We start from the raw sequence: 27,017 nt of genomic DNA, 5'->3' as shown, positions 1-27,017 counted from the left end.
TGGAAATACCCTGTGCGTACCAGCTAGGTTGCTGGGTGGGGGGGCGGCTCTGCATCCTCCCGAGAACTCGCCTGCCCAGAGTCGTGCTGTAAGCGAAGAAGGAAGTCGGCCCCTGTCCTGTCACAATCTCTGGCCACCACCACTCTCCTGGGTCCCACTCAAGCTCTGACAAGGCCCGCCCCTCCCAGAGCCAAAGACGCCAAAGCTGCAACTGGTCCTGCTCGATACTAGGGTCGGTACGCCAGACCTTCCCCAGAAGGCCTACGACCCTAACCCTCTGCCACGGGAGTAGGGGGTCGATGAGCGCATCCTCTCTCCTGAGTCGTCCATCCCCTGAAACCGCGAAGAAGGCGATAGAGGAGTCATCCAAACGTCCTGCGACCACCAGTGGGATGCCACGGGGGGTGAACTGTCCCAGCCAGCGGGTGTCTCCAGGCATGAGGACCTGAGGCTCAGGTGGAGCCAACCAAGCGGCTGGGATCGCTCCGTCGATCTCCGTGCGTCTCGCCTGGACTCCGCGTGCACCTCCAGCTGCGTCTGCAAGATCAGTCATCTCCAGATGTCTGTACGTATCCCTCCAAACTCGAAGGGACCGGGCTGGCCCCCTCATCCAGCCGTCCCACCTGATATGTGATCTCTCCCCCAACTGAAGGCCCTCGGCGTCTCTGACCTGCCCATTCCAGACGAGCGGCTGGCGATCGATCTCCTCCTGACAGCTGGGCTGGGACTGAATGAGACTGAGACGGAGCCGCCTCCAAACCATGAGGAGGCTACGAACGAGTGGGGAACGGGGCTGAGTGAGCGGGGCAGAAGTGAAGATCCACCTGAGGGACGGTAGCCACTCTCCACCTCGGCGCGGGACACAAGAGCCTACTCCCTGCTGAAGTAACATCTTCCACGTCTGCCCCCCCGGGGTCAAACCGCGGATGACAAGCTTGCCTAACAAGGCCTGACTCTGAAGCTCTGGATCGATAATTCCCAGGCCACCCTCAGCCTGCGGAAGAATGACTGTCTGCCAAGCAACCCTGGCTCTGGTATCTCTAAGACCATCCTCCCCAGACCAAAGGAAGTTCCGAACCAATCTCCTGAGCTGTGCCACGCTGGATCTCGAGAAGCACCAGCAGGAAGCCACATACCAAGCCGTGGCTAGAAGGACCTGGTTAACTACCAGGGCACGACCTGCAAGAGACAGCTTAGCAGTGCTCCAGAAAGCCAGCTTCCGTCGGATGGAGTCTAGCATCGGGAGAAACTGCTGAGCTGGGGTGATGTCTAGGCCAACCTGGAAGCCAAGGTATCTAGCTGTCTGTCCCCGTGGAATCCATCTGAAACCCAGAAATCGCCCCCACTGAGAACACGCCCCAGGGTCTGTGAGAAAACCAACTGACTTGTTCCAGTTGATTTTCGCACCAGCGGCCGAGCAGAAGACCTCCAGGGCCATCCGCACCCTCTCTAGCATCCTCTCATCGTCCTGGACATAAAGGGCTGTATCATCTGCGTACTTCGAGTCCAGAAGCTCCGTGTCCTCCCGAAGTGGAAGGCGAACCCCCCGGATCCCGGTAGACCTCGCCCGAAGGTAGTAAGTCATGGCCTCGGCGAAGAAAAGAAACAGGTAAGGAGCAAGGGGGCAACCCTGATGCACTGATCTCTCCAAGCTAAAGCGCTCACCCATCCTGCCTTCAATGATGACCCTGCTAGACGCTGTCCTGTACAAAGCTGAGATACCCTGAATCCAACCTGCCGGGAAACCTAGCCGCTCCAGAGTCCCCTCCAAAAAGGACCAGTCCACGCGATCGTAGGCCTTCTCAAAGTCGAGAAGTAGAATGGCAAGGTGTGATCCACTGTGCTAAGCCCACTCCGCCGCCTCTGAAAAGGTGAAGACATTATCCAGGATACTGCGATCCTAGACAAAGCCTGTCTGAGTGTCATGAATGAGGTCTGGGAGTAGAGGCCGAACTCTGGCACTGATCATCTTGGCGAGGATTTTGTAGGCGGTAGTAAGGAGAGTGATCGGACGCCACTGGCGGATCTCCTGTCTATCTCCTCCCTTCGGGATGAGGCAAATCAGTCCCGAAGAGAGGCTCTCTGGCATCAAACCGCTGCTGAAAATCCCCTGCAGAGCTGCAAGGAGGGGCTGATGGATCTGGTCCCAGAAGGAGGTGAAGAATGCTCGGGGAAGCCCATCCTCTCCTGGGCATTTCTGTCCGTCGATAGCCATCAAGGCCTCCAGCATCTCATCCGAGGTAAACGGCGCCAACAACATCGCCTGCATGCTAGGCTGGACCAGGGATGGAATGTGCCTCCACACCTCCTCACGGGCACGACTAGCACGAGGGGCAAGCGGCTCCTGCTGGAAGAGGGTCCTGTAGAAGTCAGTGGCCAACCCCAGGACCTCCCCCGGATCCGTAACGATGTGACCATCCGCTGTCCTGAGACTCCGAAGCTGATCACCTGCAGCTCTCTGGCCATGCGTCCTGAAGAACTCCCTGCACATCCGGTCACCCTTCCGGGCCCAGAAGGAGAGAGAGGCGTGATAGGAAAACTCTGAGCGGCGCTGGAGTGTCTCCTCCAGGAGGGCTCTGGCTCGAAGGGCCTGGATCCGAAGCTCCTCCGAGCCCGGGGAAGCCTGCTGGAGTCGCTGAATGGAGGCGAGGTCCCTCCAAAGAGCTCTCTCTCTACTCCACCAATCCTGTCGAACCTGTAGGGCTGCTAGCTGGCAGATCTGGCTGGACTCCTGCAGAGCCTGCGCAACTGAGTCCACCAAATCCGTGCACTCCCCCCAGTCTCTGTCCCAAAGACTGCAAATACTGCTACGCACGTCCTCCCTCGAGAAGATGGAATCGGGAATCCTGCATGACCGGGGGGGAAGGGTCTGGGCTGCCAAATCTAATGAGAGGAGTACCGGCGCATGGTCGGAAAGTGTCGTCCCTGGAACTATACCCGCCTGACTGCCTCTACTGATGGCCCAATCACTGACATAGAATCTATCAAGCCTCTCCAGGAGTCTGCCTCCTTCCCTGCGGAAGCCCCAAGAGAAGTCCAGGCTCCCGTGCCAACGCCGGAAGGACGGGTCTCTCCAACTGTCCCTACCTCCTGTCGCGAAGATGAAGGAGTCCCAAGCTGACTGCTCTGCCTGAGCCATACCTGTGAACTCCGGACCTCTGCCCTGCTGGTCCTCCAATGTCTCCAGATTGTTGAAGTCACCTCCAACAATCCAGGAATCCATGTCTGGAAGAATCCCTGTAAGTGTCCTCCAGAAAGTGGCTCTGCATCGGAGGTCTGTAGGAGCGTAAATGTTGAGTATTCCAATTTTGGATCCCTCCAAATCCAGGCCTACCCAAAGGGCTCGGCCTGGGATCAACGTGCCATGACCGAAAACTCCCTGGGCTAACTGCTCGCACACGGAGGTACAGACACCCCCACTCCTCCCCTGTGCGCCGATCGAAGGCTCCCAGTAAGTGTAGGAACGTCCAGGGAGAACCTTCCCGCAGCTACGGGAATGAGCCGCAGAGAGCTTGTGCTCCTGGAGCAGAAGTACATCCAAACGACCAATCACTGCAGGCTGAAGTTCCTGTCGCAAAATGAGCTTCCTGGGACCACGGGTGCCAGAAGAGTGAAACCCGTTCACATTCCAGGATACGAGGTGTAGGCTCATGGAGAGGGATGGGGAGCTGCGAACAATTGTCTGCTCGCGGTCGAAGTCGATGAAGAATCAGACATGTCGGAATGGAGGCGCTGCCGCTTATGAGAAGGTTTGGAGGGGGAGACGGGATCGTCCTGCCCGTCCTTCAACACCTTCAACAAAGGCGAGAGGCCTTTGGTGCCATGAACAAATGCTTTCTCGAGCCAGCTCGAGATCTCTGAAGTGGTCATCCCATAGAAGGTTCGGAGTTTCTGATGGAACCAAGCTTTGACATCCTGGGGGAGAGGCCATGACAGGGTAGGTCTGAGGATCACAATCAGTCGGAAACGTTTGGCGGCGCAACGCCACCGCAGGCGCACATCGCCCTCGGACCACTGAGTCTCGAGAAGCTGCCCACCGGACGGGCCTATCCAGGAACAGACCTGGGCGTGTGTCTGCTCTCTGAGCGCCTCCCAAACCGAGTCGTCTGTCCAGGTCTCGGTGCCATCGCTGAGGAATGTGAAGGCGAAGCTAGGGCCATCCCTAGGGGCCAAGGCGACAATCTTCCCATCCGCCCCTTTGCGGAGCAGGAAGATGCTGATGTCGAGATAAGCCGGGAAGGTCCCAAGGTCGGCCACGTCCAAGTAGTCCCAGGGGCCAGATCTGTAAAAGTCTCGAGGAAGCGCTCTCTCCTGAAGCTGAGACCCATCAGAGTCTGCCACTGAGGGGCTAGCGGCCATGGAAGCTTGCTCCAGTGGTGGTGTAGACTCCAGGTGTCCTGCCAGCGGGGGGGGAGGGGGAGGAGGCTGAGGGGTAGGCGACTCGAGCTCCACGGAGGCGACTGGCGGAGCAAGTGGAGGAGGCGGAGCGGGGGCTGCCCTCGGCTGGGAAGCCGAAGGTGCAGCTAACACTGTAGAGGAGTCGAGGGGAGCGGAGGGAGGGGGGGGATGGGGACGCCTCTGGAGCTGGGGCTGAGAGGGAGGAGGAGGAGACTGAGGAGGAAGAGACGGGGGCTGAGGCTGCGGGTCGGGCGAAGGGAGGGGAAACTGGGGAAGGGACTGGGACTGAGTGGAAAGAGGCGGGGGAGCGGGAGAGAGGGGGATCTGAGGCTGTGAAGGGCGGGCTGCCGTCGACGAAGAAGCTCTCCTAGGTCCCTGGGGCGGCTGCCTGTCAGGTCTCTGGGGTGCTGCTGCCGGAAGGGTAACCTCTGCCTCCTTGCCTTTATCCGAGATCTTCTTGTTCTTTCCTCTTTTCCTTCTAACCTCGGTCCAACCACCCACTAACTCTGGACCGGGCTCCGCCTGCCTCGGCTCCTCCTGACGTGACTGTCCGGGGGGGGGGGGCGGGGGCGGAGGAGGCGGGGGCGGGGGGGGTCGAGATGAGCTGGCGAAGCGTGGGCACGCAGCCGCCAAGTGCCCAAAGCCGTGGCACCTCAGGCACTGACCTAGCTGTCCGGTGACTATCATGCTCTGGGTGATGCTGCCGGCATCTGTCACAATCTCGATCACTGCAGGGAGGGTCGCAGGGTCTGCCACAGCCACTCGGACTCGGGGGGCTCCTGCCGTGGTCACCGCATCGGCGAAAGTGTCGTGCATAACCCATCCAAAATGGGAGCCCAAGTCCCTGACAATCGGCCGCAGCTCAGCAGCAAGCCCTGGAAAAACTAGTGTCACTGGGTGGCGAGGTATACGGAACCGAACATCAAAATCTGCTGCGCTGAATCCACGGTACCACGGGACTATCATGATAATCTTTCCATCCACCGATGTGGGGGAACCGGCAATCAGGTTGCTCGCAGCTTTCTCATTGGAGAGTTTGAGCCAGAAGATGCCCCTTCCCATAAGGGCCACCTCCTCAATATGGCCATCCTCTAGCAGGAGAGTGGACTGGAGCGAGTCCCTGATGGCTGCTCTGGAGGGAGAGTGTCCAATGACTCTACCGTAAACAGAGGTACGGGCAAAGTCAGTGGCAACCTCCTGCACACGAGATGATTGTTGCTCTGTCAGGATAACGCGGTAGGCATCTGGAGAGGGAGGGTCCGACTGGGCCTCCGGATCCGGGCAGGGGGCCGCCATACCGCCAAGACTAACTGCAAGCTTCCGATGAAGAACAGGCTGCCACCCCAAAAGGGGAGACGAAGCGGGAGGGTGGCGCCTGGGTGTGGAAGGGATGGTGGCGGAGGCGGAGGGTGGAGGCGGGGTGGAGAAGTGAAGCAGAAGGGCGGGCGAAGCGAAGTGAGTGAGCGGGGGGGGGTCGGGGCGAGGCGGGGTGAAGGGTACGGGCAGGCGGGTGGCGCGGGAGGGCGGGGGGGGCGGGGTTGGAGTGGCGGGGGCGGAGGGGTGAAACGGAGGGCGGGGGAGCGGAGTGGAGGCGGGGGGGCGGAATGGGCGAGTGGAGCAGAAAGGAAGCGGGGGGGAGCGGAATGGAGGCGAGGGGGGGCGGAATGGCGGAATGGGCGGAGTGGCGGGTGAAGGCGCGGGGGACGGGGGGAGCGGGATGGAAGGCGGGAGAGCGAGGGGGTTGGGTGGGGTGAGCGAGGTGGGTGAGCGAGGGGGCGGGTCGGGTGAGCGAGTAAAACTTAACCTATAGGGAGGTCTATTTACAGGTTCTGCCCCCAGGATTAGTTCAATCTTATGTTAAACATTCTGCTCAGGAGGTAACCCATAAGGTAACTCATCCCTAGAGAATTCCTCTGCTATTTGATTAGCCAACTTGGCCATCTCTCCATTTCGGATAACATCAGTGCTAGCCGAAGGACCATCAATTGGCTCTACCGATGCTGTACAAAGAAACAAAAACCCTTCTTGAGCTTTTCAAACTTCCATTACGGAAACCAATGGTCCTTGAGGTATATCTTTTTCACCTCGTAAGACATATAGCACATCATTCATCTTGAACTGATAAATGTGATTTTTCCAATCTATGGCTGGATTCTTTCTAGAATGCCAAGCCTTACCTAGGGCTATATCTGCGTGAGCAAGCTTTGTCATTTCAAAATCAAGCTTCTCTGCATAGTCCTGAATTCGAAGTTCCAACTAGGTAACCCTTTGGTCCCATATTTCAGTTGAACTTCCGTCTGCTATTCTGACTACGTATGCATAGTCAGATGGGCTAGTCTTTAATTTCAGCCTCTTTATAAGCTTGGAGTTAATTACATTGTGCGTTGACGCTGAGTCAAACAACACAATGACGTCATGATTGGCTACTTGCCCCTTCGTCTTAATTAACGTCGTATCGTTAAAGGCTATACCCCGTTGTTGCGGGCTTTGATAAGATATTATCAGGTGCATTGTTTACTAGCTTAGCAACAGACACACATAACAAAACAGAAACCGACCTTTGAGAAGAACCCGCTAGTTGAATCTGCATCTATTCTGCTCTGGGACTTTCCTCCATTTCCATGTCGCTTCTGAGATGACCATCTCAGCCATCCGACGATCCTTGTTTCGTGGATAATCTTTTCACTGATGAGACTAAAGGCATCCAAAACACAAGCCTTCTCTCCTCGCTTTTTCTCTTTGCTCTGGGTCCAAGGAAGACTTCGACCAAGCTCAAGGTGCCATTGGTGTTACTTTTCTTTTCACTCCAATGGTGGTACTTGGTTTAGGAGTCTCAACTGGCTTCGCCTGCTTGGCTTGGCCACTAGGCTGTGAGGGACTCCCTTTGCTAATCCACTTCTTCTTAAACCCAGTTTTCTTCGGGCACTCATACCGAGTCCCAACCTACACAAATCCACTTGGTCTGTTCGCTTTGGCATCCTCATAGTTCAGGGCTATGACAATTGCTTCATCTAGCGTGTTCGCATACTTAGCCCGAACTTCCATCTTGATCTGATCATTCAGTCCAAAGATAAAATCTTGTACCTACACCGACTGAGGTAGAGGCTCATAAATTTTCATTACACTTTCTCTGAACTTATCAGTGTATTCGGCCCATTGATAAATTTCTCTGACGAAGGTTTCGATACTGATCCCAAGCTCGGGATGCTTCTTCAAGAGGTAAGAAGTGTTTTCTAAATTCTTTTTAAAACCCCTCCCAAGTAGTGGATGCCACTCCATCTTTCTGCTGTTTTATCCACCACCTATCCGCTGCCTCATTAAACATGTGGGTGGTCTCGCGGATTTTCTTGGCACCTTAGCCCTCCTAGACTAGACCGTATGAACACTGGTTTCAGAATCGCACAAGCGTTCACAATATCTACGACTAAGCTTTCGAAAACCATCACATGAATCCAGTAAACTTTTGCGCAGCAAAATCCTTTGACCTCATAACTGGCGAAACTTGCTTCAAAGTCTTTAGAAACACTTCACGATCTCAAGGTTAAGGCCTTGGCACCCAAACGCAGGCTCAAAGCCGCTAACACTGACGTCAAAATCCCACAACCCGTAACATCTAATGGAAAACGGGAGCACAGCTATATGTATATCCACTAATCTTAACGCCAGCTATCCAAACTCTGAAAAGCAATCCGAGACGATCCAACAACTCTGCAGCTAGATAACATGCTGTCCTTGATTGACTCCTTAACGACTGCTTACAAGTCCTCAACTTGACAGTGAAGCAAAACACCAAAGACCCTCTGCTTTCTTTGTCATGACAACCTATCATAAACATCCGTGTCCCTGCACTTTGATACCAAATATTACGAATCAACTCCGTTCTTTTCTGCAAATCACGGGCATAGGCACAACTATGTTCCACCCAGCCAACCCCTCCTGTAACAAGCTCCCAAGATACGTAAGTAGAAAAAACCTGCATGCTATATATAGAGCCCACATATCCCTAGATGGATCTAGTCTGCCACATGTCATCATTTGAGGGCATTACCTAAATGCATCATTTTACCCTCTCTTAGGATATCATTTAATTCATTTGCCCCTTGGCACATTTAATGCATTTTGGCCCCTTAGCCTTAGATCCACGTAGTCTTGTGCCATATCACCCTCATCAAGGACCTTGGCATTGATTCTTTTTTACCATTTACATGAAGCCCAACCAAATATAATACAAACATTGATCCTTTGAAGGGAAATGTCCATTGACCCTTCCGAGGTCATGTTACCTTAACTTGAGTGTAACAATATCCCCTAAGTCAATGAACTGGGGAGCTAAGAGAAAAAACGGCAAACCAGGAGCTTCTCCTGCTCTCTTGTGCGATCCCGTGTGTCAAGGTGTGCTTTGGCGCGAGCCCCGCGTTAGCCTACCCGGCCTTGCACACTGGCCTACATGTTGAGTGCCGAGCTGAGCGGAGGGCTACGCTGAGGGTAGAGCAGAGCGATGGGCTAAGCGGAGGCTAGCGATGGGCTGAGCAGAGGCAGAGAGAGAGAGAGAGAGAGAGAGAGAGAGAGAGATGTATTAACGTCCACGGAAGGCCTCACGGGCCTATGGGACAAGGTGCGAAAAACGCCAAAAGGGAAAAAAAAACTCATACAAGTCACAAAGGGCTGGAGCAAAGGGCGCGCTAAGGCCCTTACTGAGTACTATGTTGAAAAGAGCTCGATAGCTCAAGCAAAAACAAATATAAAGCATGTCGTATCATATCATAGCATTGCATGTCATATCATGTACTATCTGAAAGTAGAAAGAGAGTTGGAACTAGGACTGGAACTCAGAATCCAAAACCTGGCACTGTGGTGTCTCGTCTATAAGCAACAAAAATGTCTCGAATCTACATTTGTCTGGCCATCTCACGTTGTGGTGGCAAGGGGGACGTGGTCTCCTCGATCTCTGAACCCGCTGAGCTATGTTCTGATATGATTGATGTTGACACCCTTCAAGATCTATGGGACTGGTGACTACTATTAACTAATAGTTGTCTTTTATAACTAATGCAAGAAAATTCTGACAAAATTTGCTATGTTGTGAGTACTTGCTCTACTAGCTTTTGTGTGAGGGAGAGAGAGAGAGAAAGAGAGAGAAATGTATTAACGTCTTCAAAAGGCCTCACAGACCTATGAGACAAAGTACAAAATCAGAGTGACATAGCTCATACAAGGCGCTATGGGCTGAGGCAAAGGGCTCGCTAGGGCCCTTTGCTAAGTGCTAGACTAAACTAGACTAAACTCATAAGTACAAAAAGCAAGCTCAAAGTCCGAAAACTAGGGACTAATAGCTAGACTCAATCTCAAAGTCAGAGTCAAAAGATATAGCCAGGTTCCATGGTGGCTCTCCTATGAGCCCTAAAAATATCTCAGATCTGTGTTTATCTAGTCATTTCACGCTAAGGCAGGGGGCGTGGTCTCCATGATCTTTGTATCCGATTGGCCATGTCAATAGTGATGCCTTTGGTCCCCGGCGGTCTCCACTGAGTAAATCTGTAAACCTCCATCGGGCGTGCTCCGGTCTGTTGCTGCATCGTGTGTGGCTCCTGCATCTTGGCTTCATCCCTTCTTGTTGTCTCACCGTGTCTCACAAATCCATACTAGAGAGAGAGAGAGAAAAGAAAGTCATATTAACATCTGCAAGAGACCTCATGGGTCTATGGGACGAAGTACAAAATGTCAAAAAGACTTACAACATCTGGATAAGCCAGAGGTTCGAGGAGTGCACATGGCATCTCAGCTCGATTATTATATCACACCAATACATACTAGGACTATAAAACTAATAGAAGTGGCCTTCATAACATCAGTTTAAGACTGAGAGTCTTTAGGTTTAGATTTGAAGTCTCTAATTAGTGTTGTTCCATCTCGATACACAGCCCATTTTCCAGCTTTACGTGCACTGGAGACCAAAAGGTCTATGGGACAACAAGAAACCCTCTAGTACATTTGCTTTAGGGAGGGCGCATGGCAGCTCGCAATGAGTGCAAAAGCAAACCCAATTTATTTAGAGTACCTACATAATAGTCTAAAAGAGTAATCAGCCTGGAGTCGTCATCATCATCCGTCCATTCAATGTTGGAAGAGAGAGAGAGAGAGAGAGAGAGAGAGAGCATTTCTAATCCCAATCATTGTGAACATGTTGACTGATTTTTGAAGGTGTGGTTGCAGGATAAGTACAGTAAGTTACAGGAAGTAGTTCAAGGAATACATGGTGAGAGACTGTTATTGAAAATTGAGGAAGCTGCACATCTTTGCTATGGCATCCAGAGATCACTTCCTTCAGACGCCTCAGAGGTGTTATTGAATGCAGAGGAAGATACTCGTAGGCCTGATCCCAATCACCATGGGTTTCCTGTACATGAGTTTGCACCAAATGGATTTATGAAAGTTATGAAGGAAAAATTTGCAGACATGAAGAAAGAAAATGGAGGGCATCATTTCTTGGCTGCAGACCATTGTGAAAAAAACATTGTGACTGCAGCTAGAAGGTCAGTGCAGTCTGTTAAAATATCCTAACAGTCGCTCTTTTGAATCTGAATTCTACTAGGATGAACTATAGCATGTGGTGATTTGAAAAGCACTCTGTGCACTGGTTTTGGTGGACCGACCCTGAAATGAAAACAGAAGACACAAAAGAATGATAAATAGACACATGATTAAAAGATGGGCAGAAACAAATTTAGCTGCTCTAGTGCAAGCAATCAATGCAAAAGTCTAGCTAATTGTTGTGTGTCTTTATAGATCCATTGAAATCCCAGAAGCATCACAGAATGGAATGCAAGGTATGAAGACCTTAAGCAACCATGGAGCTGATGAAAGAAATGGAGAGATGCGTCCTTTGGAAACAAACACAGGATCACTCCACTGTAAGTCTTGACAAAATGAATCCAGTTATGCATATCCATTTAAATGGCTCAAGAGCATCCCCAATCAACCATAATCTTAAGTATATATTTTTATTGTTCTTATTTTCTGATATTGCATGTGTACTTTTAGGTGAGCTGACTGTACTGAAAGAAACACTTCAGAAACTAACAATGATGTGTCAATTCGACCTTCTGAGTGAAATGAGGGCACCAATTATTGATATTATCCAGGTACTGCACAGTGGATCTCTGTAGTAAGGATACGAGCCCTCTTCTTTGCTCCATCCAATGGTCTTTCAGAAATGCGCAACCAGTTTTGCCTGTAGGTTTTATACTTAGTGTGGATAGTTGTTTCCCGTCATCTTGACCATTGGATTCATAATGATGAGTATCTGTCATAAATGTTTATCTCTGTAGATTAGTGAGCAAATGAAGACCTCATGGAAGGAACAACTCACTGGTGCTACTGAAGAATCTGGAAAATTGAAGGCTTATTTGAAATCCACAAGAAGGGACCTTGAGGAGGAGGTAAATAAAAGCAAATTGCTCTCAGAGAGAATTGGAGCTCAAGAGAAACAACTTGCCAGAATAATTGAGGAGCACAGGGTTGAACTTGAAAGGAAGGAAAAAACGCTTTGTTTTGCGCAGCAGCTGAATTCTCAACTTGCAATAGATATTTCCAAAACTGAAACAAGTCTGTCTGAGCTGCGTTCACATTATAAAGGTTTAGTGGCATCCTTGGAGACTCAGTTGAACAATGCCAACAATGATGTAAGTTGCTAATTTTTCAAGAGATTTATGCATTATCTATTGAATTATGTTTATTGCTGATAAAGGGCCATTGTTCTAGTATAGCTTGTATTGAGCACAAAACATTTTAAAGACTTAGCTCTCAATGCTTGAGAGTAGAATCAAATTTCCCTCTGTGTTGGAAACAGTAACATGTCCTTCGAAGCAACATCAAAAAATTGCATATCAGAAAGTAAAATAAGAGCCTCAGTTTATAGACAGAGGATGCATTCCCAACACACATACATAATTGATGATGTCAGTGAGTAGAATCTCACTGACATCATAGATGATGTCACAAAAGTCAAATTGAATCTGAAGAGTATGCAAGCGCTGTATGTATATATTCATATTTTCTGGAGGTTTCTTTCTTATTTCTGTCAAAGTGCAGCAGAATATGCGAACAAAGAAGTGGGAGCAGGTATGCAGACTGAGATGCAGTAAATGTGATTGCAAAGAGATTGAACTGTGCAGGAAACTTAAGGGAAAAACTCTGCCTTATAGCTGTGAAAATCTCCACGGAATAGATAGACTACAAGAGGGCAGGGAGCTCTATTTATAGGGGGAAGTTTCTCTGCTGGTCGGCCTGCTCAGTCAGGCGGGCTGACCGGACTGGCCCTGGTGGGCTGGTCAGCAGTCGGTTCTGGTCAGTTTAACCCGACCAAACTATTCGGGTCACCTGACCGGGCCCCTACTGCGCCTGCACATGCCGGCCAAATCTGGCGCTAGTCAGCCTCCAAACCAGCCCTTAAGTCAGGCCTATGCACAATCCTTCACCCAGCCTTTAACCCTGGCAATGTGCCATGGCTGAACCCCCATCTGTCTTGCACAAATACATTGAGAAAAGGAACAACGTCCTTTCTCTAGGGCACACCCACATAGAAGCCGTCACTCCCTAATATATGGACAGGAGATGACCAACTTGAACAGTTTCTGATTTTTTGTCCTCAATGATCACATCAATGCCTGCAAGCTGATCTCTCAAACCTAAAATTTTTGTCATGCTGTATGATGGTCTAATCATCATGCATCTTGAGCTCCTTGAGTTGATTAGTCAAGGGAATGACCTATGCCTCATCCTTGACATGATACATATTAGCCAATCTGTTCCATGATCCTTGGCATGGGTGCATGATTCGATATTTTTCATGATATGTCTCTTGATTGGCAATCCACAATGCTTGGCCGTTCCGATGCTCAAATCTTCTTTGGTCCTCTGTGAGAGGGGGAGATGAACCTCCAGATGAGGCCTGACTGCTTGTTGCCGTGCTGGCAACAACTGGTCTGGTGTCATCCCTTGAAACAATAGGCCAAAGCCCTTTGCGAATCAAAATATTCTTAAGCATAAAAGACAACAGAGAATAGTTGGAGGCATTCAACTTATCACCCTCTTAATGTCCCAAAACTATTTGAAAGAGACATTGACTGCAGCTCTTTCTGCAGTACACTGACTGCGAAGTACAGAAGTGAGCCCCAAATACTGAGTGCTGCAAATGCGACTACAATATCACCACAACCCAATGCACTGGCAACCCAAGTAGTTCACTGCTTGTACCTGCAAGAAGGTACCCGTGGCACAAGGGCTAGGGTTTATCCAAGAATGTGCAGCGGATTCTCGCTGGTAAGTGTCACCAATGCTGAGATGGAATACAAGGGTTCAGGACTATCCAGGAATGAACAGCAATAGCGGTCAAAATTAGATCGTTTTTCACACAAAAATGAGCTGGCAAAGACCATGAACAGGGGCGCCACAATGGAGGTCGATATTAGGTCGGTTCTTCACAGAACAGGCTGGAAAACTGCTCCAAACAGCAAGAAATAGGTCGCTTTTGGATTGTAGAAGAAGTGCGAACTCAAACTGACCAAGAGGCGCCACAATGGAGGTCGATATTAGGTCGGTTCTTCACAGAACAGGCTGGAAAACTGCTCCAAACAGCAAGAAATAGGTCGCTTTTGGATTGTAGAAGAAGTGCGAACTCAAACTGACCAAGAGGGGACTCCAAACAGCAGCAAAACAGATCGTTTTTTAGGCTGTGCACAAGAAAGGTTTTCTTGTTTTTCCCAGTAACCAAAAAAGGAACTCAGAGATGCCACAAAACAGCCAACGTTTTTTACACAGATAGTGGCGACCTGCACATGAATAGAATACCAAAAAATGAGCTTGAATAGTGACACTTTTTGCACCAAATGAGGCACCAATACAGGCCCAAACTGAGGCACGACTTCAGGCACACAGTATGAGAATTTTGCACAAGAACGGTGATAAAGATGCCCTCGAGGATGAGTGCGTAGTGCCAACAAAATGGACAAGGCGAACCAAGACTTAGGTGATGGGGCAATGGCTCTGATAGCAAATGTTGGAAGTGTGGGAATGTACTAAGTGAACACAAGACACGAGATTGTAATCCACACAGAAAGCTCCATTGAATATTCCACAATGAAAGTGCAACACCTTGGTTATATATGAAACTGAGATATGAAAAAATAAAATAGACTAGAATAATTAAGCTAAGTCTAGCCTAGATAACCATAACAATGTAACACTCCTGCACATAACTGGCTGCCTTGTGATCTCATCTTGCATAATGGGGGGAACCCCCTAAAGCTCGCCAAGCTCTGACAACAGCTGCCATAATTGGTGAGGAAGGCATCTTAATTTCTGCAGAAGTAAAGATCTTTGTCCATCCGATCACCACCTGAAAAGGGAATGCAAGACCCAATGCATCGAAGTTTAAAAAAATTTCAAGGCTTATGACCTGGCATACGTCCCCTAACCACAGGCTTGCAAAGCAAAGCTCACCCATGCCTAACATGCTGCTACCTGATTTACCTATTTCAGACTTCACATGTGTAGTTTTTAGAAGTGTAGGCATGACAGAGAACTATTTTACATTGGTTGCTATGTATAAAGCACAATTTCTGCTGTCTTTTGCTGTTATAGCATGCCTATCATTAGTCTTTAAAGCAGTAGTAATAAGCTCTATGAACATATGGAAAGTATTCAAAGTAATAAGCAAACTCTTTTAGCACCATGCATATTTGATATTTCTTTTATAACAGGATTTACCAATCTTTTTGAATGGAAGCTGTTCTCTTTTTTTAGCTTTGAGATACGGCAGGAAATAAGTCTTTCTTGAGAGTATCAAATTGTAAGGCTATACTTGTCTTTTTCTGCAGATTGAAAGCCTTCAAGAGACAACTGACCAGCTGTCACAACAGCTTGCATTTAGTGAAGACAAGATACTGGACCTAGAGCAGTCAATGGAAGATAAAGATAAACAGATGGAGGAGATACAGAGAAGGATTCAGGCAATTCAGAATGAGACAGATGCGACTGTCATGGAGAAGTTTGAACTTGTTACCAAAATACAAGACCTAAAAAAGGATTATGATGAACAAAAGCGTCGACTTTCAGAGCTTGTTACTATCAATGAGGAAGTCCTTAGATTTGCTAAAGAAAAAGAAGATCAGGTGAATTTATCTGTTCATGCAGCACATACATTGAACTCCACTCATTTTCTGCATAATTGCACCAGCTGTTTTGAAGATTTTGCCTCTCCGATATGTTACTGTTCAAATGCAATGTTGATACGAGGTTTTTTTTTCCCTTTTGGAGCAGCTAGCTTGCTTGAATCAGGAAGCAGTAGGATTACTGCAGATAGTTAAAGTGAAGTCAGATGAAAGCAACAATCTAAAGCAAGAGTTGGTGAACACTCAGAAAGAACTTAAGATACTAAGGGAGCAGGATGAAGCTCTTAAACAAAGGTACAAGTCCATGAAGGAAAGAGTATATGAAACTGAGTATGAATTAACACAACGGGAGGAAGCATTAGAAAGGCTAACAAAACATCTAGCCACCATTATAGAAGGAAAAGACTATGCCTTTAAGGAGGCAGGACAATTAAAGGCTTCAATTTTACATGCAAATAAAATGGAAGGGAAATTGGGAGATCAGCTCAGACAATCCAGGCTCGTTATAGATGAGCTCAAGGATAAGGTGGTCTGCATGGAAGCAGAATTTTCCAAAACCAGGAGAGAGATGGACAACATAAAAACACAAAACACACTGGTGAAGAAGGCAGCAGAGGGCAGGCAAGAAGGGGAGGAAGTAAGGTGGAGAGTTTCACAGGGGAGAGATGACATCATGGAGAGGGCAAGTTTCATCTTAAAAAGCTCTTTCCCTGTGGAGGTACAACCCACCTCTTAGGAAGGTTTATCTTATTAGACTGATCAGTGATGATCAGCAGGGTCTTTGATATGAGGAGTATCTCCACAAAGTTTCCTTAATGTATTGAAGGAAAATGCATACATGTTGGAGCTTCTGCAGCATAGTGCAATATCATCAATGCCAGTATTGGGCTGTGTGCGGTGCCTTACATTACAACTGGATAACTTCTTACTCAAAAGAAGCCCCAAAGTGTAGAGGTCTCTATGTGACATTAATACATGCTATTCATGTCACAACCACTTTGCCCTACCAGAAGCCCAAACAAGAAAGGTAACTGATTATAGACTTTTTCTTTACAGGAACGGAATGCAATCAACCTAAATGGTTAGGACATCTGAGTTTTCATCTTACTGTTACCACTGCGCTTACAGGTTAGCTTTGCCTCTTTTGACAGGTTCTGAAACGCAAATTCGATCCATAGCACTTGCCACCTGCAGTCGTCCCAGAGCTTGCTCAATGGCCAACTACAGGAATGCTGCTTTTTCTCATTGATTTCATTCTTTTCTTCCACCTGGTGGAGAAATTTTTAGACAAATAATACTTACTTGGACGAAGCACATTAAAGAAGCACAAAGGAGAAACCTATGTAATCATTCCAAGGATTAGGATCAGGTCCATCTCTACATACATATACTCAATAAAGATTTTCATGTCCTCAAAGTAGTTGGCAAGCTGACTAGGGACAGGATCCAGATGGAATTCAAAAACCGTTTTTTTAACATTCTGGTGTTTTTCCTCAGGAGACTCCTCTGGAAAAATGTGTGAATTTAAAATCCAAAATAATGTATTTTTTTAATGGATTGGATTTTATTTTTTATCCAGAGCACGTTGAATACTGTTTTAATCATCGTAAGCTTTACCTTCAGACTGAAGGTAAAGTTCTATTGGTCGCATCAAGGGCAGGTGTTTTTCTTGCTGTGGTCAGGAAGGGTTTCTCTGATTAACTGTCACCCTTATTTTTTTCTCTCCCAAAAACTACCTTCAATTAATTGCTTTGAAAAATGATACAAAGGCAGCAATCCATGAAGTTCTGATAAGAAAAGGAAAAGTTGGCTACCTGCCTGGGAGCAACTAGTCTGGTGGACTAAACAACCAATGGATTCCTCAATCCAGAAGAATGTATTGTATGCCTACACGCCCAGCCTTGCAGAAATGTTGTTGCTCTATGGTCTTCATAGAACCCTAGGTAGCTTGTTCCTAGATTAAGTGTAAGGTGTATATGATCTCTAGCCAAATGTTGAAGAGAGTGGCACCAGGTCGAAAATGGCTGCTCCCACATTACCAGGCTGCACCGTGCTACCTAGATGTTCCAGGCTATAATGTTGGCAACGGTCTCCTAGAAGTTTGTCCTTGTAACTCTAGAGGGTACCTACCTAGAAGGATGAGTGACCTCATGGATCCCCTGATCTGGGACCATCTCCGCATTCACCAAGTCAGTCCGGGATACCATGTCTATGGGGAAGGTGTGCCTCCTCTTTGTCAGCTTGGTTACCCTCTCCCAAGCAAGCACGTCTAATGTGCCTCACTTGCAAGGGGATCTTGAGTGAGCATTGCTAGATCCCTTGCGTTGAAGGGAAATTCTGCAAGCAATGGGAGATCGCCTTGTAACTCCTATCGTGCAATAATGGCAGATAGCATACCTCCTCATTTGCTATTGCTACCACTAGCCATAGCAGGAAATGTTATTTGGCCGAAGGTTGATCCGAAACCGCAACCAAAATCGTGTGAGAACCTTGTGCGGTAACTATTTCTCAAGTTCAATGCCTCGTGCATGAGGAGTTCAAGAAAGGCAGGTTGCTGAAATCGTCTGCCAGTTACAGGTGGTGAATGAGAAGGGAACCAGTAGCTAGGCAAAATCACTCCTTTGGATCCCCCTCTAGCTCTTGAAGAGGGCTTATAATTCTCTCCGAAAGGCCAAGGGTCAGTGGCCCAACACTTGCCCAACCTCCCTACCAGTGTGATCAGACCATTGTAATGCTCACGCATGAGGAGAGTTCATGAGAATAATATGGCGTGATATTAGAGTCATTATAGTCCCTTTTGGTCTAGAAAGAGGATGGCCTTTCACTAGGCTTCTTTAGGTAGATGTGGGATTTGACAACACCCAACCAGGGCATGCATCCCATATAATCGACTTATGACAAATGTCCCCCTCTCTCCCCCATAGATGGATAACCTTAATCCCCAAGGGGAGAAGACACAACTAACATTCGACAATGGAGACTAGTCACAAGGGGGAAGACACAACTAACATTCAACAATGGATACTAATCACCCTCTTGGATACAACCTACAAAATCTTAGCTTGGCCCTTGAGTTTGCCAAAATTGTGTCCCTTTCATGCTGCAACCTTGTCAATCAATATGCATACAGACACATGGTTGCATCATCAACCGACTTGTTACAATGATAAATGAATGCATACAAAGCACCTTTAATTAGTGCGTTTATATTTACCATTTAAGATTCTCATGTATTAATGCAACAACTTTTGGTAGCCCTATTGGGAGGATTGGCTTACCACCTCCATCAAGTTATCAAACCTCTATACGTCCATCCATTGACCCAATTACTTTGGATGGATCATATGTTCTTTGGAGGGGGAGGGGGGTCACTCATGAATATGTAAGTAGTGACACATGGGTTCAATAGAAGGATTTTTAAAGTCCCTTTTTACATCTGCTGCTACTAAGGAACAAGAAGTTGAGCTGGAGGGTATGTCTCCTTGGTTGGCGATCTTAGTTCTGCAAGAAAAGGGGACAGCTCAAAATCCAAAAGCTACGGCTTAAAAGCCTGTTGGAAGCTCGGGTTCAAACAGTAGCCTGCTGGAATCCTAGTCTCCCAACAGGAGGGACGAGGTCAGTGATAGGAAGAGTAGTCTTCTTAGACGATTTCTTCATAAAGGAGATTATATCATCTAAAGAAAACTCTTTAGAAACCAAATTTTAAAAAAACCCTACTTCGAGGGGTTCCCTGAAATTTTAGCAGATACCTCTGCTATGGGGTGAGCTACAAGGCTCCTAAGGAAACTAGGCTAGACAGGGAGGGCCTTCTTATATATCAAAAACTAAAAGCCTCCCCCTAAAAAAGGAATAAGCCCTGTAAATAAGCTGCTGAGAGCATATCTGTGAGCATCTAGATCATGATGGATATGCAAAGGGTGGAGCATTGTTCCTGTTCAATATTGCTAGTAATGCATGCTTATGGGAATTATTTTGTAAACACACATTTATAAGATTGTGTATATTACATATACAATATAACTAGTAGCTTTAAAATAGTCGTCGGTAAATGTTTCTAGTTTATGTAAATTTTTGCATATCAATGTTTTACAATTACAAATGCTACATGTCCCTCGTTTCTATTGGCCAATGAAGTTAAGAGCTTCCTTTAGGAGATGAGAAAAAGAATACTTACACATTGTTTTTCATTTTCTAAATGTGCTAAATTAGATATATATGTTTGGGTATCTAGAGAGCATCCATGTAAAACGGGGTTCTCACCCAAGGACTTGTGAGGGGGAAAGTATATCCAACAACAGAGACGAATTGAACCTAACATAGTTGTAGTAAAGTAGTCACATGTCACCAAGCATACACGTATTGTACAAAGGTTGAGGTATTCATTAGATTCCTCAAGGGATGCTTAATTGTTCTAAATTTGGATGTTACCATCCTATAAGAACTTACTATCCGCATAAATTCTCTTAATTCATTTATTGATCTAGGAAAAGAAAATAAAAACTCTATTTTATTGGTCATTTCATCAAAGTCCCCAAGTACCTTTTACTTTGCAATTGAATTACAAACTCAAGCCCTCTTTTGCTAATATCTCCTATGATCATTCTTGATAACTAAATTATGCGTATACAAAAGAGGAAGGTCAACTAATTATTTTTGCTTCACATTATAACAATCTAAGATATACATTGAAAGTTATGGTCACTCGAATAATTCATATATTGTGCCTCCCATTACACACTTGAATCTATGCATTATACTAGTGCCAACTTGATTACCTAATATTTGATAGGTAACGAGTTCAAATCCCTACAACACTCTACCTTTTGAACTACAGTCCTCATGATATCTAGAATGACATGTCAACAATTCAAAACTCTATTGCCGAATTTGGCACATCATCAACATCTAGATTTCTCGGAACCTTTAGACTCTACAGAATAACAATCTAGACTCCTAGTTAGATTCTTATCTCCTCACAAATCTAATGCACTAGCTCTACCCTATCCAACCTAACTAGACTTCAAACTATCTGAATCCTTCGGACTCTTTGAGGCCTATTGACTCTATCACTCTAGGTCCTACCTCTTTGGGCCACATGGGACTTGGAATGATACCAATCTTAACTAATAGGCCTTTAAATAACTAATCCTATCACAAAATGTTTAACTAACTAATCGTTCTACTAATTCAGTCTGACCTTGGATTGTACCATGTCATCAAAAATAGCATGAACAAATTGGATCATCCACATCAGAATTGCCACCATAGCATCCTTGAAAACCCACCACACCATACATAATCTGCTATAGTCAATTGGCAATGTCAGTAATCTAGAGATCACCACATCATCCACTAGATTTATACATCATCCAAACCCATTGAACTTCTCACACCTTGCAAAAATCTGCAATCGGACCTCTCTAAGCTCTCCAGGTCCCTCGAATCCCCCGAATCCTCTAGCTCCAACCCATTGTGCTACTATGTGGCGTTTATAATGACAATCTATATTCCAACTATAAGATAACACTAATTGCAACCTAATATATGACATGGTTTGTGGAATACATCAAGAGAACATGTGTTCAAATTTAGGGCACGATATGAGGTTGGATATAATTTTATTTTGGATTAATTTAATTTTATTTAGCTCTCGTTGCACTTTTATTATATGTGTGTCATATGCCCATCAATTAAAGCCATGAGCCTAGTCTACTTTGGATGTCTTGCCCACATACTATCGTTGCATCCAATCTCCAAATCACTAACACTAACACTCTCCTTCCCTAGCAACATATGATTCATCTTGCTGCAACCCGTGACCAAAAGATGTAGAATCCTTTACACCTTTCCATTTTGAGATTGTTAATTCCGAACTCCACGTCTTCGACAATGCCAAGGACATCCATGGGTGGGTAGATGATAAAGAAAGGGAGATCGACTATGATGCAAGAAAGAAGAGAGTGTCTGTGGAAGGACTAGGATGGAAGAATACAAGTTAATGAGAAGCACTAGGATGGATGAAAGAAGAGAGTGTTTGTGGAAGAACTAGGATAGAAGAATACAAGTTATCAGGATGGATGAATTTTTGTGGAAGGACTAGGATAGAAGAATACAAGTTACTCAGAAGGACTAGGATGTAAGAAATAAGAGAGTGTTTGTGGAAGGACTAGGATGGAAGAATACAAGTGCACGCGGCACGATGTGTTCACTATGATAAGGATAAGGGTTGGAATAAAGTGAGTGGAGATTGTCCAACTAAATAAAACTTTGCAGAGCATTGGGAATGCTATACTTTAAGTGAGTGGAGCATTGGGAATTGATACTTGCGAGTGAAATATATTACAAGTGAGAGAGAGAGAGCGATATGATAAGGATAAGGGTTGCATTTCGGCTATATAAATTAAAGAATTGTGCATTTCCCTTTAATTCATAGCTCTAATTCTATTACGAATGCTTCATAACATACTATGTAGCCACCCCCAAATACTTCTTGTTCAATCATTATCATCCTTAACACAATGTGTAACCCATATTTGCAAAAAAGAATCTAGTGGATGATGTATCCCACAATAATGTTTTAGTCCAAAGCATCATTTTTTTTCAATGTTCTATCTCAATAATGTTTCCAAGCTTTGAATCTATAATTTCCAACTTCTCTTTACATCTAAGGATGACCACAAATTAGAGCTCAAGAGACTCAAAACGCTTCATAACATCCTACTCCAGGTGCTACCTTTCCTTTCATGCAATTCTATTCACATTATCATGCATTTTTTATAGTGTTCCCAATATGTATACTCCAATTTCAAGTCCAAACACACTCCTTCTATTCCATCCTCCTTGTTCCTCACACTCTGATTCATGATAGAATGAAATCAGAAACTTCTACAAATTACAATAGTGTAGTGCCGGATGGACACATACCCCACATATGCAATGAGATTACACTTGCCAAAACTAGTTGAAAATCAAAGACTTTGCATAGAGTACCACTTTAAAAACTACTTTAGTACCCATACAAAGCTTTCCAACTTTGATCCTCAAATGACGATTTGCTATGACATCCATGCTCTATCATGATCCATTTTAATGACACCATCAACCACTCTCTATTGTGATGCATGTCTACCGCACCCACAAGCTACTCTTATTTTGAGTAGATAAAAACACTCAAATACTTGAACTTTCCACATGTTCACGACCCTCCAAACCTATTTTCTACAATGCACCTAGGAGACATGATATTACAAGGCATGGATTGGCTGTATATTGCATATGTCTCTCTTCTCACAACTTGGTTATCAATATAACATGGCAAATCATTCTGGCTTTTCTCACAACTACCTCAATAAGGCAAAAAATATGATAGAGCTCATTCCCTCCACTAAGAATGCCTAGTGGCTTCCATGGGAAAAGAGTTAGCTCTAGTTGCATGGGAGCAAGAGCATGTGAGAGGAGCTAGAGGGGGAGAGAGATCCCGGTGTGTATCAGAGCCCCTCCTTGTATAGTGAACCTTTGATCTCTTTAGCAATGCTTTGAATTTCCATATGATTGTAACCTCCATGAATCAGCCCAAAAGCCTTCAATCATCAAAATTGCATAACCTTTTTTAAGTCCCACTGGAAATCAGCAGCACCATCAACGTGCCTTTGTCAAAGATATGTCATGGATGACATAACACATGGGCATGAAAGCCACCCGATTAAAAGTTACCATGTATACTATCCAAGCAAACCCAAATTATAAAAACCAACACACATTCTATTATCGTAGTCTCCCAAATCTTCTAAGTTTGGGTAGCCCAGATCTGTCACACAATCAAAAGCACCTAGATCTTTCAGATCCTACCTATATTGTGATTGGACTCAAAACCCTATCCTCATACCTTCAAATTCTACAAAATGGAACTTTGGATCACTTGGATCCCATAGACTATCTGATTTGGTGGATCTGGATCTAGATCCTAGTATTGCATAGGATTGAACATACCTTTTGCTATTAAAATCACATGAAGATGACTTAAACACAAGAAATGATTAGCTCAGTGAAATCTACAAGCCTAGTACTTTGGAAATACAAAATGTAAATTTGTGTCCTCATTTCAACAAAATAAACTCATTAAGGTGAGTTGAGACTCCTTCTACATAATTTCTCCAACCAAATTCTACCAATGTAATTACATAACAGAATGACTGAGCAGAGTGTACACAAGTGTATGTGAAAGAAACCAAGTGTATTGAATGAATATGATAGATGCATGATACAAATGGCAATTAATAAGGAGAACAAATACATCCTAGCAAAACCCACTGCAAGAAGAAAATGTGAACTATTGTCACAAGGCAATGTGAGTGAAAGTAAATACAAACAATAGACGCATAAATTAACTCAATCCCATTTGTGATACTCATCCATTACCACGTCTCTCACATTCCCTAACTCAAAAGCAAAATATACTCTATTCCATGATGGAGTACCATCACTTGGTAATCACATCTCTCTTTGTGTCCCATGGCCAACCTATGCTAATCAACCGAAAACCACTACACATATAGACAATATGTGCCATAGTGCCCAAAACAATCCAAGTAAGTATATTCCCTCTTGTTGGCACATCATATACAAGCAGATGGATTATGCAAAATTCATGTTGCATGTGACAAAACAACCTACACATGCTACTCCAATTTCCACGTGTGTACCATCAAATACTAGTAGCTTCTGAGGTGAAATTGGGTACCTCATAAGTTGTGTAGCGCATGGGTAACCATGCATACATCATGAAAAGTCTTGCCCTCTCACTAGGTCCTATTTGATTAAGATATCTACTCTCATCAGCTGATATCACCCATCACTCTATGCCATTCATCATACTTTATCAACTTCGATAATCATTGGCACCCCACATGAATTAAGCCATAGACATTGATTAACCCAGAAATTGATGTCATAGTGTCCATAAATACACATATGTGCATCCTAATCCATACTCGCACGTGTGCAAAAAGTCAATGGGCTATGTAGAGTCCATTAAATTGAATTGATTAGTGAATTAGGGGGGGGCGGGGGGGGAGGGAGGGAGGGGGCCTTTATTGAAACTTGCCAATACTACAGGTACTTTCAAGACCCCTTCCTTGGTCATTTGGAGGCCATATTACACCCCGTTCAAATCCATATTTTAGAAGTATAGAGAGTTCTAGTCTAAACAGATTTTAGAAGTGTGGAGTTCTAGTCTAAAGGTAGTCTTTTTAAGAAGTCATCTTGATTGAATTGGAATATTAGGGTCCTTGGTGGCTTCTTTTTGCTAGAGTGTAATTACATTCACAGGTTGTGATATTATGCTTGCTGGCCCTAGACTTTGATGGTCCACTCCAATAATGTCGATTGGGACATCAGGCTTAGCGTCAGTTTGTTGTGGGACCTTATTTTTCATGGGACAATCCATACAGGCATGTCCCATGCCACAACTCTGCAGAGTGGTTGGAAAGTAGCGGGGCTACCATGATGAAGGCACTTTGCGATCTGGTGATTCTCTCCACACCCATAGCACTTGATTGGTGCTCGATATGTGTTGGATCGAACTTGATTTTCATATATTGGTATTAAACCTTGTGCACATTCTACATAGTACACTGGGTACTCGGCTTCATCCTCGAATGGTGAGTCCACTTCCTCGGCTTAAAGTTGTTGTATTGGAACTATCTGAGGAGCTGGATTTGGTGCTCTTTGATATGGTCGTGGATTTGATTCCTAAGTAATTGCGGGATATGTGTTCGCACGGGAGCAAGATTCAACCTCAGAGTTGGGGGCGCTTGTGCAAGTGTCGGTTGCTTGTATACTAATATGGGCGCCGGTTGGTATTGTTGAGGTCAAGGCGGGTTGTTGCGCATGTTGAAGATGCAACTATTTTCATCATGGCCACTGACTATGCAGATATGGCACCACAACCTTGGCATTGGATTTGCTTGTGCAGTGATCCTGGCTCTTAGGACTGGGCATTCATTTGTTGTATGATTGGCCATGCAGTGTGGACACCATACATTTTCTCGTCATGGATAAGTCTGAGGTGGCGGGGCCGAGACATGTGAAGCTTTTGTTCCATGGCCTGCATCATTTCTTCTTTTAGCTTCATGGTCATGGCCTCTAGTCGATCTTCATTAGACGTTTCGGCAGTGGACTTGGTTTTCCTTTTTAGAGCGTTTATCTTGTGCACTAGATCTTCCATCATCACTACTAGTGTCAGAGTTTGTCATGCCATCCTCAATGTCAATGGCTGCTGCATAAGCAACACTAAATGTTTCGTAACAGCTAATCTTTTTCATGTCTTTGTGGATTTTCTTCCTTAGTCCTGCAATGAACCAAGCCATGAGGTACTTATCATTTGGGCCTGGGTCACATTTGGTAATTAATCATTTCATCTTGCCCAGGGCCTAGTACCCGCAATGCTAGGATAAATGTTACATGAAAAAATCTCAGATATTTTTGACTCCTCGTACACTAGATTGCCCTCAACATACTTTTCTCTCTAACCACTTTAAAGAAGAATGCCAATGGTGTGTCACCTTCTTGAAGCCACTTTGAACCTTAGGTGCACCTAGCCTAGCATGCTCTATAGCTCTCAAGAAAAGCTCGACCGAGGAAAGCAACGAAGGAAAAATAATATCAATGGATTCTTAGCAATAGTCAACAATAATAACAAACTCATGCAAACAGTCACCTTCCCCTGTCTCCTCATTCTTTCTGCTCTCTCTCCCAAAATCTTTAGCAATCTGAGTAACCATTTCAATACAAGCACTCCATCTACTAAAAGGTCTTGAATGGCATACTTCCTGCATGCTCTATAGCTCTCAGGAAAAGCTCAACCGAGAATTTTTAAGCAACGAAGGAAAAATAGGATCCAATGGATTCTCAACAATAGTCAACAACAACTACAAACTCACGCAAACCGTTGCCTTTGCTCTCTCTCTCCCAAAATTTTTGGCAATCTTAGTAACCATTTCAATACAAGCACTCCATCTACTGAAAGGTCTTGAATGGCATACTTCCTCCTCCTTCGAAGCACGATGAACTGCTATATCAATGCTATCAATTCAAGAAACGATGTGTTAAACTTGAACGAAATCGAGCCTTGTTTAATCTATGCCAACATCTACAAGTCAAACTTTATAAATAATAGAAATCAAAAACTGCTTCCATCAAGACTTTACCCTCTAGTTCAGACATGTTTGAGCATGCGTATATCTTCTCAATGACCTTGTTTGAGCTTGCTTAGTTGGAGAGCGGGATCATCTTGTAGTCTCTCTGTTTAAAAGTGCCTCTTGAATTCAATTTGTAGCAGTAGGTCCCATGTGGCTCTTTCTTCCACTAGGAGGTCTAGGTACCATTTTGATGCTTTATCGATTAAGGCCATGGGGAACTTGGTGACCTTTGTTTCATTGGATTGATCTC

At 45.5% G+C, this 27,017-nt stretch overlaps 1 protein-coding gene across 2 annotated transcripts in view; it reads left to right on the top strand.

The window, feature by feature from the left end:
- Positions 1–16,981, top strand: part of LOC147895560 (uncharacterized) — a 31,214-nt gene extending 14,233 nt beyond the window's left edge. For both annotated transcript variants that reach the window (XM_087383763.1, XM_087383764.1), the window contains exons 5-11: positions 10,612–10,931; positions 11,185–11,309; positions 11,440–11,540; positions 11,727–12,080; positions 15,276–15,569; positions 15,718–16,596; positions 16,721–16,981. In XM_087383763.1, coding sequence (XP_087239889.1) covers positions 10,612–10,931; positions 11,185–11,309; positions 11,440–11,540; positions 11,727–12,080; positions 15,276–15,569; positions 15,718–16,305 — 1,782 coding nt within the window. In that variant the 3' untranslated portion in view covers positions 16,306–16,596; positions 16,721–16,981. The remainder of the gene's footprint in view (positions 1–10,611; positions 10,932–11,184; positions 11,310–11,439; positions 11,541–11,726; positions 12,081–15,275; positions 15,570–15,717; positions 16,597–16,720) is intronic.
- Positions 16,982–27,017: the final 10,036 nt, after the last annotated feature.

Source organism: Dipteris shenzhenensis, chromosome 13, assembly GCF_047967505.1.
Source record: "Dipteris shenzhenensis isolate YYH24624 ecotype China chromosome 13, Dip_SZ_1.0, whole genome shotgun sequence".
In the NCBI taxonomy this organism is placed as follows: Eukaryota; Viridiplantae; Streptophyta; class Polypodiopsida; order Gleicheniales; family Dipteridaceae; genus Dipteris; species Dipteris shenzhenensis.
Note: the sequence above shows the minus strand (reverse complement) of the source record. Positions and strands in the feature narration are given on the sequence as shown.